At 37.7% G+C, this 17,524-nt stretch overlaps 1 protein-coding gene across 6 annotated transcripts in view; it reads right to left on the bottom strand.

Annotated features, from left to right (window-relative positions):
• Nucleotides 1–2,079: 2,079 nt before the first annotated feature.
• Nucleotides 2,080–17,524, bottom strand: part of fam199x (family with sequence similarity 199, X-linked) — a 33,225-nt gene continuing 17,780 nt past the window's right edge. The window contains exons 5-9 of one of the 6 annotated variants that reach the window (XR_012389481.1): nucleotides 15,988–16,149; nucleotides 11,553–11,801; nucleotides 7,302–8,128; nucleotides 6,153–7,113; nucleotides 2,080–3,175 (exon numbers count right to left, since the gene is read on the bottom strand). Coding sequence is in view for 1 of the 6 variants with exons in the window: in NM_001003766.2 (NP_001003766.1) it covers nucleotides 7,955–8,128; nucleotides 11,553–11,801; nucleotides 15,988–16,149 (585 nt within the window). In the remaining 5 variants the exon portion in view is untranslated. 6 annotated transcript variants of the gene reach the window in all.

Below are 17,524 nucleotides of genomic sequence, written 5' to 3' on the forward strand. Positions count from 1 at the left end.
CTGTGCGATATGGCTGTATATCGACACTGGAGGGGAGCCTAAGGCACTCAGCCTAAGGCCTAGAGCCAACGCACGCCCCCCACCAGTGCTGATATGCAGCGATATATATTGTGTTTGTGAAGTATTTTAGGCTAAATCATTTAAATATATTTTACTGAAAGTAGGTTGTATTCCTCTTTAAAAAAAAAAAAAAAAAAAAAAAAAAAAAAAAAGGGAACTGGATGAGGCTCTTGTAGACATGGTGGTGAAGGATCTGTATCTCTTCACAATTGTGGAGGATATGGGTTTCAGGGCCTCTGTGAATGGTCACTGAAAGATACAACAGCACCAAAGAGAAGACTATGAGGGACCCCAGAAGGCACACTTTTTTTAGCATAACAGCAGATATGTGATCTTCTATTAATATGGATGGATACCTTGGTGTGACTTGTTACTATATTACACCAGAAGCAAAGATGGTAAGTGTTGTACACACACAGCACAGCATCTCATGGAGGCTAAAACTGAACTGTTCATGTGGGGTATTACCTCCAAAGTTCAGTGTATGGTAACTGATAATGCATCCACCATGATGTTAGGTGCCTGACTACCTAACCTATTTGACACATGTTTTGCACACAATCTTAATTTGATTGTAAAAAAGGCCCTAGATCAGTGGTCTTAAACTCAATTCCTGGGCCACAACTCTGCACAGTTTAGCTCCAACCACATCCAACTCACCTGCTTAATAGTCTCTAGTAGTCTTGAACACTTTTATTAGTTGGATCAGCTGTGTTTGATTAGGTTTGGAGAAAAATTGTGCAGTTGCGGCTTTCCAGTAATCGAGTTTGAGACCTATGCCCTAGATCAGGGGTGTCCAAACTCGATCCTGGAGCACCGGTGTCCTGCAGAGTTTAGCTCCAGCTTGCTTCAACACATCTGCTAGGTAGTTTCTAGTATGTCTAGAAAGAGCTTGATAAGCTGGTTCAGATGTGTTTGATTAGGTTTGGAGCGAAACTCTTCAGGACACCAGCCCTCCAGTACCAAGACACCCCTGCCCTAGATCAAACCCCACTAGTCAGTGAAATTCTTCAGCAAGCCAAAAAGATTGTGGGGCTGTTTAGATCAAGCTGCAAAGCAAAGGACAAACTTGCAGAAATGCAGGTCTTGATAGGTAGACCATCTCCAGAGGTGGAAACCAGATGGAACAGCACCTTAGACATGTTGCAACGCTTGCATTAAAAATTTTGTAGTTTAAATTCTGATACTGCTCTATTGTCGAGTTCAGAGTACGACATAGTTCAAGAAACCATAACATTACCCCAACTTTAACCTTGCAACAACAGAGCCGTCAGAGGAACAGAGAGTCCCCAAGCTAATACCACTGTACTGGATGTTGCAGCTCAAGCTAACTGAGAAAACAGGCCTTCCACAGCAGGAATGAGTTGTCTAATGAGGTAAGCCACAACAGTCATACTGTCACTAGCCATAAGTGTCATATCTTTGTCAGTAATATAATTAATATGCTTTGTTCCTGCTTTGCACAGACTCACACTTGCAAGAAGGTCTGCAGTCAAGATGTGGTCGGTCTTTCAAAGCGTTGGCGTTGTACTGCTTGACCCAAAGTTTAAAATCGTAGCATTTGGAAATACTGGAAAAGGCCAGAAGGCTGAAAAGACTCTCACGATGGAATGCGCTTCACTTATGCGTAACCAAACAAGTCATGGTGAGCCCTTTCAATGTGATGCAACTTCATATAGTTATGACATGAGTTTAGGCGTTGTAAGTAATTGCCATCAGCTGAAAGGCAGGACAGTTTATGGGAACTTTTTGATACTTGTCCTCATTTGTAAGTTTGTCCTCATTTGTAAGTCGCTTTGGATAAAAGCGTCTGCTAAATGACTAAATGTAAATGTAAATGATAATCGGGTCTGTGTATCCCAGTGCTTAATTTGTGTATTGCGAGGTCCCAGAACAGATCGGATTAATGGATCCGGCATGTTACCCTACGATGGAGAGGTGTCATTAAGGGAGGTTTTATTTTGTCGTAAAATACCGAACTCGATGAAATCGAACAACGATCAAGCTTCAACCACATCATATGTTCGTCACTACATTTTATTCAATGAAATAAGGAATATTCAGACATTTCAGCAAAGCATTTAAGTCATACTTAAATGTCAAGTCAGAGTTCACTTTATACATTTATATGTCTGGATCAATCTATGTAGTAGTCTTACAAATAGTGTTCCTAACAATGAAATGGTCTCCTTGACAAAATGTTATTTACTGCTACTAAACATTTTTGCAAAATAAAAAAAATGTCTGAATATCTGCACATTTAGAGATCAAAGAAAAAAAGCTTTTAGGATAACTTAAATTGTGATTTTTTTTTTCTGCGCATTGCAATAAAAGGAAGCTTCAATAGATAAAGCTTAAATAACATGTCAGGTTTAAGAAAAAGTTTTGCAAGCAAATTCTTACATTAATTGCAAAATGTAACAACCAAAAAGTGTGTATTTTTAAACTAAAAAAAGCATCACCGTCACCTCCGATCTAAAACACCGATTATATAAACCATCACAATAAAAATGAGGAAAATATTACTTTTCTCCAGCTTCATTTAAAGAGAAGATACTCTAATATTTTCAGGAAATATCTTTAAATAACTATTAGTGTTTTAAATCAAATGTAATTGTCAAATGGTTCTGAAACGTAACTTTACGACGTTTTTAAAATGAATTTAGAGTAGATACAAAATATATGATATGACGTCAGTGTTCCCTCTATGCCTGAGTTCAACATGTATGCACATTTACAAGCAATAATTTCACAATAAATTATATACATCTCATGAACAAATGATGAGAAAGGATGATGAAATACATTTGCAAATGTTTGTCCTCTCAATGTTTTTTAAATACTAATAATTTCTTATGGTAAAACACAAATATATAACAAATGTACAAAAAAAGGTGTAATAATGTTTAATCTCCTGGGCAAAAAATTTTGTTTTTTTTTTGTTATTCTTAATATATTTTTTATGTACATGCTCTCCACATTTACACGATTATCATCTTTACAGTATATACCTCTAGCTAAAATAAGATCATTAAAGGGGACCTATTATGCAAAAATCACTTTTTTTGAACACAGTTGATAAACTCAATCTGTGAACATGTATGAAGGATAAAACCTGCCATGAGAAACACTGCGCTAATTTTAGTTTGGGTTGAACACGAGCAGAGGTGAGTGGCTGTAGCGGTGAAAAACGAAAGTACTCGCCCCATTTTGTCAGTAGTGATTCCAGGTCCAGTGCTGACGTCATGGGGGCGGGTACTTTCACTTTTCACTGCTACACCCCCTCACTTCCGCTCGTGTTCAAACCAAACTAAAACGGCACGGTATTTCTTATGGCAGGTTTTATCCTTCATCCATGTTGAGAGATCGAGTTGATAAGGGAATATGTCTTGACATAACCCACACACAGACATAAATTAGTAAAGTGTGAAGTCATGTATGATTGTAATCGTTGCATTAGTCTGAATGTAAATGCTCTCATCAGGAAGAGCTGGAGCAGCGCGAGAGAGTGGACCACAGCGCATCAAAAGAAAGGTATTAACAAAAGAAAAATAGTCAACTGAAGACACTTAAATGCCTGCCTTTGTTGTATTTGCACCAGCTCTGTGATGCTCGTCCACAACTTCACGGATTAGGTCAATTTAGGTTGTCCAATGTCTGTGTTCAGTCCGTTACAATCACAGACAGGCAGTCAGGGAGCGTAATACAGCAAGTGGAGCTAAGCGCATCAAATGATCGATAATTAAAAGGAGAAAAAAAGAAAAATAGAATAAATATCTATACTTTTATATTAGACACACATCTAATGCTTGTATTTGCAGAAGCTCCACGTTCACAACTTCAAGCATTGGGATAAATTAGGCTTTACAGTTTCTTTTTCAGTCTCTTTACTTTCATTGTATCGGTTCTGCTAAGCGAACGGAACCAACCCTGTGACGTCAGACACAGCGACATTTCAAGGTGGCAGCACCCTAGGTCTAAAATCTATGGTAAAACACGCTGTTTTCTTCTAAATGGTTGCATTAATCGAGTTTGTTTATTATATTTTCATTAAAGTGGAATCCAATGTGCAAAATAAGGTAAACTTGACTGAGTGCTTCATTTCCCCTTTAAAGATCCAAACCCCTCACTGCACGACAGCTGCACCTTCAGCAAACCTAATTCCAGCAGATTGTTTAAAAGCGTCAAAAGTTGCTGATCTGTTCGGCAAAATATTTGACTGCGTCACTGCATCCCAAATGACTTAACAATATAACTAAAGAAATTTCCACTGTGCTGAGGGAAACCGCTTACTGAACAGCGCATCATCGATGACGCAAGCGTGCCCAGGCCCGAATGTAATGCGAGTGTGGGCTGTCAGGGGAGACGGGAGGTGGGACAAGCATGCTTGTGCCTGCTTCAAGGCAACTGTACATAGTGTGAGTACGCCCTTATTGCACCATCAGTCAAAAGTTTGGGGTCAGTAGGATTTTCAAAGGTTTTAAAATAAGCTTCTCCTGCTCATCAAAGCTGCATTTATTTAATCAAAAATACAGTACAAATAGTAAAATTGTGAAATGTTATTGCACTATAAAATTACTGTTCAAAAGTTTATAATTTAATTGAATCATTTATTCCTCTGATTTTAAAGATGAATTTTCAGCTTCGTTACTCCAGTCTTCAGAGTCACATGATCCTTTAGAAATCACTATAATATTATTATTATACAGGATGATGTAAAAAGAATACCACAACTTTGACAATCTGTATTTAATTGGAAAAAAAAACATGACAACAGCGTTTCTTGCAACCAAATGAGCAATTAAATGAAACTTCAGAGCGTCCTTAAATCAACAACAGAAAGAGCTTAGCTCTCCTTTTCTTTTTTGCAGAGTTCTCAATTTTCAAAGTTGTGTCATTCTTTTTGAATCACCCTGTTTTATTATTATTAATGGTAATAGTAATAAAAGCAATAATGACTGGAGTAATAATTTCATTTGAAACAACAAACAATAAGCAGTTATTTAAAATTTTGATACATATTTAACATTAACACTTTTATAAATGCCGCAATGATGAACAGAATTACTTTCTTTAAAAACAAGAAAAAGAATAAAAAACTGACTCCAACCCCCTGGTTGTAAGAGCAACAAATAATACATTGACTTCTAGTTGATAATTTAGAAAAGTGTCAGAAGCTAGATGTTTCCGATAAATCATCTGTTGAACTGCATCCCAATCATCACAAATACTGCAGAAGACCTATAGAAACCCGCATGGACCCAAGATTTTCACAGAAATCAGTCAAGTTTGGAGAAGTAAAAATTGTGATTTAGGGTTACATTTAGTATGGGGGTGTGCGAGAGATCTGCAGAGTGGATGTCAACATCAGCAGCCTGATGTATCAATACATTTGTGCTGCCCATTACATTACAAACCACAGGAGAGGGCAAATTCTTCAGCAGGAAGCTGCACCTCCTCAACAAAAATAGGTCAAGGTGCTGCAGGAGTGGCCAGCCCAAACACCAGATATGAACAATATTGAGCATGTCTGGGGTAAGATGAAGGAGGAGGCATTGAAGTTAAATCAAAAGAATCTTGATAAAGTTTGGGAGTCCTGCGAGAATGCTTTCTTTGCCAATCCAGAGACTTTATCTACAAGTTATTTGAGTCATTGCAGAGATGTATGAATGCAGTCCTCCAAGCTCATAGGACTCATACACAATATTGATTCTTTTTTCACTGCACCAAGACTTTATATTCTACACATTATGTACATTATTTCTGTTAAGGGACAAGACTTTTGTCTTAACATATTTGATCAGATTTGTCGGATCATATATTATTTTGGTATGATACGTAATCTAAAGGCCTTTGCCTTTCATATAAGCCCCTTCTGATACCAAATGATCAACTAGAAGTCAAGGTATTATTTGTTGTTCTTAAAACTTGGATAAGCGACAAGACTTTTGTCAGGTAGGGTGTTTCACCTGCAACAACAAAGTGAACTTTACTAAAGACAAAAGTTTTTGGCCATTAACATCTGTTTGTACAATTACGCAAACACCTATGGAGATTTCTCAGCATGACAGACTCACGGATGGCAGATTAACCTGCTGCTGCTTCTTCAATGTGCTAGCAAATTTAAGATGAAAGAAATGTGGATGATGTGACGAGATGATTGACAAGCCACGTAGATAACAACATTACCATACGTTAATGAAGAAGTAGTATGTTTTAGCCTGCACACTCTTCTGTTACACACTCAAAATGAAGTACTTTTTCTTTTAGGATGTCCTATAAAAACAGCAATTGGGATTCAGTATATGATTAGAACAAATGTATGCAAATTAAGATAGTAAAATAATAATAACTAGATTTGGGAAACTTATCTGGCACTAGTATTACTGTAACCGCTAGCATTTTGGTCCCCTTTTTAAAACACAAAGTTTTACATCTCTGAAGGCGGGTGCACCAGCTGTGGATTAAGTTACAGCTTTGTTTGATGTAAAAAGACTTATTTTTGAATTGCATGAATAAAGTTGTATAGACTGTAACTCTTAATATTCACAAAAGTGGAACAAAAGTTTAAATGAATTGCCTCAAATCTGTTTGACCTGAAAGACTTCATTCCTTTAACCATGTTTGATGCCAACTGTTGACATTTATACTACTCCGGAAGAACATTATGTGAGTTAATTAGCTTTGTATGAAGCACTTCAACATAAACCAGTCCTTAAGAGCGCACCTCTGTGTGCATCAGTCAAATAAAACTTTAAATCTTAACCATTAATGCCATTTCTTATGGGTTTTTTTTTACTTATTTGTCAGCAATTAAACAGAGCTTTTTCATTTTAAATACAGTTTTTGTATGTTGTTTACAGTACATCGGCCTATAATAACTACTGTGTAAATAAATCCTGATTAGGTACTGTCAAATTTCAATGGAAACATTTTTAGCATTAGATACGAGATAAGTTGGAATCAACTTTTGAAGGATACTATTGTATGGTAAATGTCACATTATGACTATGCATTACTTTTAGGGCTTACTCACACTATGCTATCCGAACCGTGCCCAGGCCCGTTTCCCGGATCGTTTGAGAAGTGCGAGTTCGTTGAATCGGGCACTAGCATGGTTCACTTGGCCGGCCCTGGCCTGGTTGGAAGAGGTGGGCCTGAGCACGGTTCACTTGGGCTTTGGTGCGGTACGCTTATGTGTAAGTGCAAAACATGCCAAAGCCCAAAACTGAAAGCAAGATGTGACTTTTAAGGGACTGTTTGATATGGATTTATTAATCATTCTTACTGTTTAATGAACGTAAACTGTCATAGATTATTAAAGACGCAAACCCCTCACTGCACGACAGCTGCGTGCGACAGAGAACTTTACAAGCGCCAAAAGTGGCCGATCTGTTTGGCAAAAAATTTGACTGCGTGTCACCGCATCCCAAACGATATAACTACAGAAATCTCCACTGTGCTGAGCGAGAGCGCTTACTGAACAGCGCAGCATCGATGACGTAATCGTGCCCAGGACCGAATGTAATGTGAGTGCGGGCCGTTGGGGGAGACGAAAGGGGGGACAATCGTGCTTTGGCCCTGTTCAAGGCAACTGTACATAGTGTGAGTACAGCCTTAAGAACAAATTGGCCAAACAATTTGTTTTTTACAAACTAGCTTGCAGTTACAAAGCCTCTAGTGTGGATATCCAAATTAAATCCACAGCAGTTACAAACAGCTGGTGCAACCCTAAACAATGTTTTCCTCATAACTGATTTTATGTGTATTTAATGTTTGGGTGTTTTCAGGCATGATGTTGCTTTAGACAAGCGAAACACGGAGTTTAGAACAGACAGAGTAAATAATGCTGCATGGAAGAGGCTTAAAAGGAACACTGAATAATTCACTCTCGTCACATCAACACATCAACATCATCACAATGGTCTTCCTCCTCTGTGACTTTGAGTGAAAGCACCTCCTCGTTCATGAAGAGGCCGCTCAATCTCTCCTTGCGAGCCTGTCTCTGCTCCTTCAGCTGTCGCTTGCGTAAAGCCTTCTGCTGCATTTTCCTCTGCTTGGAGCGTTTCTGTAAAAAAATAGGATGATCATATGATTAAGTTCTTATTTTTTAGAGAATAGAAATCAATTAATGTCAGGATGCACAGTTCGAATGGGCATCAATAGTCAATCTTTGGCTAGTACTAATTTTGAAGAGAAAATGGAATTCCCCTGCCCCGCCCACAAACACTGTAGAAAGAAAAAGACACTGTAGCAAATCCAGGTTGAATCATGTCGCGAAGACGCTGTGCTCTGAAGTGTGAGGTAGAGGTCTGCATTCCCGCAGCTGTCCCGATTTCTGCGCGCGGGAATAAATTTCCGAATATAGCGCGGGAGCGATCGGTAACGGGTTTAATTTGGGACAGAAGCGGGCTGTCTAGCAATATCGCGCCCAACTCCCGAGCGGCACGCATATGTATGTGTGTAAATGAAATGGTGCGATGCTGTGTTTAGCTTGTTTGTTGCTGTGTGTATGTGTGTGTGCGCACTCGCGAATGAGAGATGTGTGTGTGTGTATGTGTTAGTGCGCGCGTGAGAGAGAGCTTTGCCTGTGTGTGTGCTTGGTGCTTATGTGTGTGTGTGTGTGTGTGTGTGTTAGTGCGCGTGAATGAGAGAGAGAGAGAGCTTTGTCTGTGTGTGTGTGCTTGGTGCTATGCGTGTGTGTGCGTTTATACAGACAGCTTGTTATAGGCTGTCTGGACTCTGTATAGCTGGGTGGTTTTCGGTTTTGTTCTCCCCCCGCTCTTTCCAGCGGGATCTAGCGGGATCGGGCGCGGCGGGTAGAAAACGGGGTGGGTCGGGCAGCAGGACAACAAATGCTTAATATAAGTGGGTACGGGCGGGTGCGGGCGGGAGCGGGATTCAAAATTTAGTCCCGCGCAGATCTTATTATCAGTCATTTTCTTTTCCCAAAGATGAGGTTGTGAAGAATCAGTGGTTGAAGTTTATTTTTGCAAAAACACCTCAGCATTATAGCCCCAGCCTTGTGCTGTGTTCGTGCCATTTTTCTGATGAGTGCTTCAGCAATCTACACACTTTCAACAGGGCATTCGTCGGCCGTTTTTTTAAAGGAAGAACCAGAAAAGACTATTAATGTATGGGCCAGAGCTTGACAGGAACATTACAGTACACAGTTCATGGATCAGTTTCTTCCTCCAGTTCACAAGTGTAACTAAGTGCGATTAAAATGGTTGCCTCTTTGTTTTCTCTAGCTTTCAAATTGTGTATTTAATCGCATTTTGCTACTTGTGACTACTTGTACTGTATCAGGTCAACTTTTTATTTTCATATTGAGTCTCAAGCCACGTTGAAAACATGATGCGTGCCACTTTGTTTACGGATTTAAATGCATTTGTGAGCTCACGATCCACTTAGTATCACACTAAGAAAGGGTTTGGGAACAAATAAATGAGTCGTTTGGATTAGGAAAATATAAATACATATTATACGACAATGAAAGTGTTTTTTGATCCTACCACTTTTGAAAATCTTCACCCTGACAAGAGTTTTTAAAAATTTGGCTTTCAGTGACCTGATACTGTGTTTGTGTGCAGAAAAAAGCTGCAATACCCGTGTGTGGACAGCAGGGCCTACGGTTGACTGAATTTGGTCGTAGTTTTGTGTTTTTTTCCATTAACAGCAGTAGTTCAATGTTCTCTGTTCACTCAGCAATCTGTTTGAGAGTTATTTTAACACTTAGTAAGATCAGTGAGAGATGCTAATTTTACTCAGAGGATTTTGTGGTGTATCAATTTGGGTTCCAAAAAAGTCTACTTCAAATAAAGATATCAGTTAAATGGTTAGGTTATGTTTAGATGGGGTATTATGAAAGCAAAAATGAACAGTTAACAAAATATACAAAAAAACTATAGATCACTTGATAGAATTGTTTTATTTGGATGAATGTAAAGACCGCCATGAATATGTTGATATACGTTATATATATTATATATAACGTTTGTTGCGGTTGTGTGCTTGTTGCGATTATTAAGTTGTAGGTGGAGTTTTTCCACATGGCTCGTCCAGGATTGGATGACTACCATGACGTCACTGGGGATTCCCAGTATATAAGGCTGACGGCAATGGCAGTCTGGCTGGTGGTGCTCCGCATGCCAGGATCCATGTACATGCCACAGTGTTTTGTTCCTGTTAACTCTTTGATTCTTTAGTTTTCTAAATGTGATCTAGTTTGTTTATTTTGATACTTTGTTTGTTTTTCGTAGCAGGTAGTGGATTATTTTTCATAGTCACGTTTTGGTATTTATTTAGTTTAGTGAGGAGTGGCCCGGAAGAGTCACCTGTTTTTATTCCTTTAACGGGAGTTGTAGGTAAGATCTGTCCAATTAAAACAGTTATAGTCATGGACCTGTTTTTCTGAGCGGCCCTACCTGTCTACATGATTTTTGTTAAGGTTTTGTTGTCTCTTTTGTGGAAACATTTGATTTATGGAAATTAAAGAGTATCGACGGGACGTCAATTTCTTAATTCAAGCATCTGTGTTCAAATGTTCGGCTCAAACCTTGATGTTGTTATTCAAGCCAGTTTTGGGCCGTAACAATATGCTTTTGTGAATAAAAAGTAATTTTTAATATTGTAAAAAATTGTCTTTATTTGGGATGGTTTGCATCTATTTTGTATCCTGAAATCACTTGCTATATTTGTAGTTTATATATAAAATCAATGCTTAGCTTAGTTCACTGTGATCATTATGCAAGGATCGTTATGCATTGCATCCGCTTGTTAAGTGGTGACGTGTTTGTGACGCATGTAATACTGTTTCCGGGTCCAAGCCGCCATTCAGTTGAGTGGAGAAATCATTCGTTTATGATCACGTTTTATTCCTATCACACATTAAAGTTAACTTTATATAAAATCATAGTGTACACAACAATCTCTGGGCTTGCTGCATAACAAATACCAAAAATGTAACAATTTATAAAAAAATTAATCACTTTCTGGCCATCGGATATTAGGCATGGACATATATATTGCGATAGTGATTTTCGAAAGCCTTAAATTGCTTTGTAAACGTTTATTATTACCATTTCATGAGTCTCCCCATTCAGTTGAATAGAGCGCTTGGACCCGGAAGCCGCTTCGCGTGACGTCACACTTAACAAGGGGATAGGATACAGCTTATTCTTAAGTAGGCTATATTCTTTGATTCATAAATTATGTATTTTATAAATGGATTGTTTATAAGCACTAGTCTAAAAAAAAGGAGTGGGTGGTTTGTTAGCTGTAAATATTAAATCATTTAAAACCCTATCTATTGTGTTTATAATGGAGTGATGATTGACGTTTAATTGCTTGTTCGTTTAAATGATGATCGATTACAGGATTTTGTGGAAATTTACATCCCTAATGTTAAGACAGCTCAATAGAAGTCATGCTGCCTCTGTAGTCTCGTGTTATTTTTCTTGATGTCATAAAAGAAAAACAGCCTAAAGTACCTTTGAGTCTCGTATTCGCTCTGCGGCAGTGGCCAGGTTTCCATCGCTGTGTGCACGGCTAATATTTGTGGAGGAATTGGAGCCTGTGGAAGCAGTGCTACTGCTGGTACTGCTGACCATGCTGGCATTACTGCTGCTGTGGGCACTCACACCACTGGTGCTGCCATTGCTCGCCATGCTCCTCTTCCAGTTATCCCGTGTTATGTTTGGACGCTGCCGTGGACTGTGCTCACGGATGTAGCTCCTCACCTAAAAGATCAAAATTTTTAAAATGTTTTAAGATTACTACATCACTGCAAGAAATGCTTTTTCTACTTACGATTTTTTTTTTTTGTCTCGTTTCTACTCCAGATACACACAAATTCTTAAATCAAGACGCATTTATTAGACAAGCAAAACATATTGTCTCGTTTTAAGAAATAATATGTCAAAATTACATCTGTTTTTCCTCAAAACAAGCAAAATATCATGTCAACAGAGTAAGCAAAATAATCTTATGTCTATTGTTAGGTAAGTTATTTTTAAAAGTAATAGATTTACGCATGGGACGATAACCGTTTTTAAGGTATACCACGGTTTGGAAAAGTCAAGATTTAAAACCGTCAAAATTTTCTGCAATAAAGCCCGTAAGGTAGGTAAAAGATTTTTTTTATTGAGTTTTTTTTGTTTGTTTGTTTTTTTTTTTTTTTTTAGGACAACAGTATCTCCAGCAGTAAAGATGTTGTTTTAAATTGTAAAAAAAAAAATCAAATGAAGCAAATCTGTCTTCATTTCAAACAAATGAAGACAGCAAAAGTCAATAATTAATTTAGCCTGACATGTTTACGGCTCCAAAATATTTAAAATGTTTATCAAAATAAAATATACTGAGGTGAAAAGGGAAAAAAGGTTTTTGTTTTTTTACCCAGACATTTAAAAAGAATATATTTTAGAGCAGTAATTGTAATACTGTGAAACCGTGATATTTTTATCCAAGGTTATCATACCGTCAGATTGCAAGTTACTGACTCTTACTGGAAAATTGTAATCTGATTACATTACTAATTACTTTAAAATAAAGCAGTTGGTAATCTGATTACTTTCTACATGAAGCTACTTTGAAAACATAAAAATATACCTATAAAAATACTAAATAAACTGCAGCTCTTTCAGTAACTTAATTTAGTGTCACTGAAAAGCAATACAATGGGTTGATCACAACAGCTTGACATATTCGAAAGACTTAAAGAGTTCACCTAAAACTTAAAATTCAGTTGTGCCGTCTTTTTTTTTACACAACAGAAGACATGGAGAAAACTGGATACCTGCAACCATGTATGCAAAAGCACTGCAGTGTTTGGGTGTTCCGTGTTTGTCTGAGGTAATTAGTCTTACGAAATGAGTATATTCCATACAAAGCATAAAGCGGATCGGTCAGTAACTGCTTAAGGCTGATTTATACTTCTGCGTCAAGCACACGCGTATGCTACGGGGCAGCCTACGCATTGACGCATAGCCCTATGCCTTGGCCGTCGCTGACGCGCACCTCTCAAAAAATTTAACTACACATTGTAATGAAGTGTACTGCAAGCTCTGTGATTGGCCAGCTTGGTAGTGCTGACGAGTCAGGGCGGGACGAGAGCCGCGCGAGCCCGATGGAGCATTTGTTTAAATGTGTGGAGTCCTGTGACGGAGCTCCGGATGGAAAGTTTTGTTTTGTGTTTACCTCATGGTTAAAGTTACTGCACGTCCGCCAGTTCCTTCCTCAAAATGAGCATGTTTGAGCCACTTGTACATTAAGGAAGCATTCAGAAAAAACAAAACACCAGCGAAGAAACTCGACACAGAGGAACATTAACACCTCAACTAGTGTTTCGGAAGTGTTATTGCAGAACAACAGAAACAGCGCGCAGAAGTATAAATGCACAGCTAGGCGCGTTGCATGGGCCGTGGGTCACGCCGATCACTTGACACAGAAGTATAAACCAGGCTTAACACTTTAGTATCTGTAATCAAATTACCCAAATTTAAAATGTAATACCTTACATTACTGCGATCCTCAAAAATTAAACTTTTTGTTACTGTGGAACGCGTTACACCTAGCTTTGCTTATGTCAAAAGGAAAAACAAGATTAATTTGTTGATTTAATAATTTTAGCATATGGTTTCTTAAGACAATATTTTTTGCTTTCTAGAAAATGCTTCTTGATTTAAACTTTTTTTTTTTTTTTGATGATGATGATGATATTTTTGAATTGGAAAGAAACATGACAATAAAAAAATGTAAGTAAAAAAACATTTTTTTTATGCATTACTATTTAGCATTACTATTACTGATGACCGCTGCTCAAATGAATTGTTCATTTCATGTTTAATTGCGTGATTGATTGAGATAACTGGCAAATATTAAGACTGGAATACACACTACACATCTTTTGCAAAGACATGATGAACAAATTACATAAGAGGAAAAAACAATTACTCTGCACAAGAGCATCACAAATAATCCTTGTTTTCTAAAATATAGATTTATATGCTTTGTGTTAACATTATGAACAAATCACAAGACACAAACACAAACTGAATTGAACATTGAATGGTTTATTAATCACTAGGCCCACAGAGAATCTGCAAGTGCAGAAATTCACAAATTTCCGCAGATTTTTAGGCCATCGAGTTTATTTCTATACTAAAGTAAAAGTGTGTATATATTAATAAAAAAGTCTTTAAAAGACAGAACAAAATAGATTCGATATCCACTATTTAGATTTATTTTTAACACTAAACACACAGGACAACAGCATCTATGGTGTTTGTTTTATTTGAACAAAACCAAAGTCAAATCTGAACAAACAGTCGAATCTGGGAGATTTGCAAATGTTGGATAAGATGCAAACATTAATGGATATAACTCATTAACAGAATGAGATCATTCTGTGAACAAAGGGAAAAAGGCAATGTTGTTCTAAACTGTGGTCATTTAATACCACAAAGTATAAAGTTGGCTCCAAATGGCAAATAATTGGTCCATATGCACGTTGCTAAGCACAACTGTGCATCGTGGGGAGGAATGCCCATAACAATTTACCAGTTATTAAAAGACGTTATTAAAGGACAGAAATGATTATTAAAAATGTATTATTAAATAGCCCCTATTATGGGTTTTTGAGAATGACCTTCCATGTAGTGTGTAACACAGCTCTATGTGATGTGAAATATCCAGCTTAAATCTGAAAGAGGACAGTGTTTTAAACTATTGATTCATTTATAAAAGAGTCGACTCATAGTGCTTCAAATGAATCATCTTGATATCGTTCCTACAGACGTGCGGTGGTCAAGTTTCAAAATAGTTCAGCTTTTGCCACTGTGTGGATTAATACTGAATGTGTGTCATGGTTAATAATATAGCAATATGCTGGTGTTTACGATCACGCCGCCCTCAACCCGAAAGTGGAAAAGTAAGTGACTGGGAGGGAGGGGGTGGGTGTCGCCAATTGAAAGTGAGGCTCCCTCACTATTCATCCGCCTATGGACGCGCCGGCCCGGAAAACATTGGAGAGAACTGGGTACTGTGTACTATGGTGTTAGAAACTATTATGTAGAGTTTTTCGGGTGGCCGCCTGGAAGTTTTCCAGGATAAATAACAAAATAAGTGGGGTTTGGTTGAAATAATGGGAGTTTTGGTTGAAATTACAGGAGCTGAATAGACAGTTTGATTGAAATTACAGGAGTTTTGTAGAATAAATAACAAAATGGGTGGGTGGCTGGAGATAGGTCTGAAATACAGGAGACTCCTGGGTAAAACAGGAGTATTGGCAGGTATGCTCGCACATACACTATGCACTCTGACAACTTCTATATTGTTTATAAGCTGTGCTGGTTATTTCACTCAGTCTCATGCTGAACGCTGTTAGTGTCAACCAATCGCAACAGGCTGTCATCGGTCCGATCAGCGCAGATTAGCTTCGCACTAACGAGGGGTTTGGGAACAAATGAATCACTAAACGAATCACATGGGAGTCGCTGGGATAATTAGGTAAAATAAATGCATTTTATAAGACAATGAAAGTGTTTTGATCTTACATGCATATTAGGATGTTGTTGGAGACCCTAACAACCAACATATGACCCTATTTAATATATAATAGGGGCCCTTTAATATCAGAATACGGTTTGTAAAATTTGGGGGAGAAAAGACACAAAAAAGAACAATTGGTTATCTGTCAAATTTTACAAATACAAAAATGTTTCGCCCTGATGCAGTCTTTTACATCTGAGTGCAACTTGACCGCATGAAGAAATTCTTACAAATGCACAAACACCTCATTCAAACACATCGGACATGGCATCATGCGGGATAGTTTTTTTTTTTTTTGTGAGAACTTAGTAGGCTTAACTGAGTCACATGCCCTAACTAATTTAGAAAAGCATTAGTGTAATTAATGCAATTCATTACCTGTTTGAGCTTTTCATCTGTGAGGCAGTTCAGTTCAATGATGAACTCGCTGTCTGTCGGCAATATCTGTGCACTCGGGTCGATGATTTTGATTATATCAAGTTGTTCCCGAAGCCCCATCTCTGTGCTCACTTTTCGACTCAGATATTCAATATATTCCACCTGAAAAACAATCAACAGATGAGTGATTTCGCAACAGTACAATTCACTTAAAAAATAGAATAATACAAACAAAATACAGAGAAAACCAAGGCTAATTTTAAACCATATCATATTATATTATAATTGTGTAATCAAGTCATATTAAAGCCGTTCACATATTGCATCTAAAAAACTATGAAAAGCAAATGGAAAGCTCGAGGCGCATTGCTTCCTTCACCATCTTCAACCCACTCCAGTGGTGTCTGTCATTGCTAAGCAGCCATCAACCATTTTCTCAGAGGATGAAAAACTGAAAAACCATTGCTGCAATTCTGATATCAGTTTTAATGATGGAGAACATTAAAAAACACTGCAGCACACAAAAGCACTGTTTGGGTGCACTGTGTTTTTCTGAGGTAATTATTCTGCCATTATTACTGAAATGAGTAGATTCTATACAGAGTATTGACCTTATTCTTCGTCGACGAGCGGGCGCTGCCATTTGAATCTTTTTGGCTCGAGACTTCAGGTCTCATTCACTTCCATTCATTTTTAGACATTAAAAACTGCTCATTACGCTGCTTGATGTTGCAATTTGATATTTCCTTGTTATATTATTCTACTTTGTCTGTATAGTCATGCAAACATTTGTTTGTAGAGCAAGTAGTTTGACCGTTTTCTGCCGTTTATTATTCCTAGTCATTTCTCCCATAGGCGACTGAATCGGAAGTTCTAAGACAATCGCGAAAACAGGCGCACTTCCGCATTTTAGAATAAGGTCAATAATGCTGATTGGTTAGTTCTAGTCACATAATTCACGGTGCACTCACTGCATTCTGAAAAGTTGACAAGTTGAACCATTTTCTCAGAGGATGACAGACTGACAAACCATTGCTGCAGCTCTGATACAAGTTTTATTTATGGAGAACTGCAGTATTTAGGTGTTCTGTGTTTGTCTGAGATAATTAGTCTACTGTTATTACTGAAACATGTATATTCCATATAAAGTATAAAGCTGATTGGATAGTTCTAGTCACATGACCTAGGTGCGCTCGCTACATTTTAAAAAAGTTGAGATGTTTTCATGTAGGTGTGCCTGGAAAACACATGCGCATCGCTTTGAATTTGCCTCCATTGGGAATAACTTTTCCCATAACTTTTGCAAGCGCAAAACATGCAATATGTGAACAGCTTCTTAGTCATATTATTCATATTTTTCTAATCAAATCAAGGTATTTTGTTTGAATTATAGAGGTGTCTCATGGTTCAGTATCGATTATCATGCCATCGATTCAGTTCGATATCTCTGTGCATCACGGGTGCATTGACGATGCTTTCCATAAACAATTTTATATTTTTCTTCACAGCACAAGAAAAAGGCATGCATATATTTATA

The sequence above is a fragment of the Danio rerio genome, chromosome 14, assembly GCF_049306965.1.
Source record: "Danio rerio strain Tuebingen ecotype United States chromosome 14, GRCz12tu, whole genome shotgun sequence".
Taxonomy (NCBI): Eukaryota; Metazoa; Chordata; class Actinopteri; order Cypriniformes; family Danionidae; genus Danio; species Danio rerio.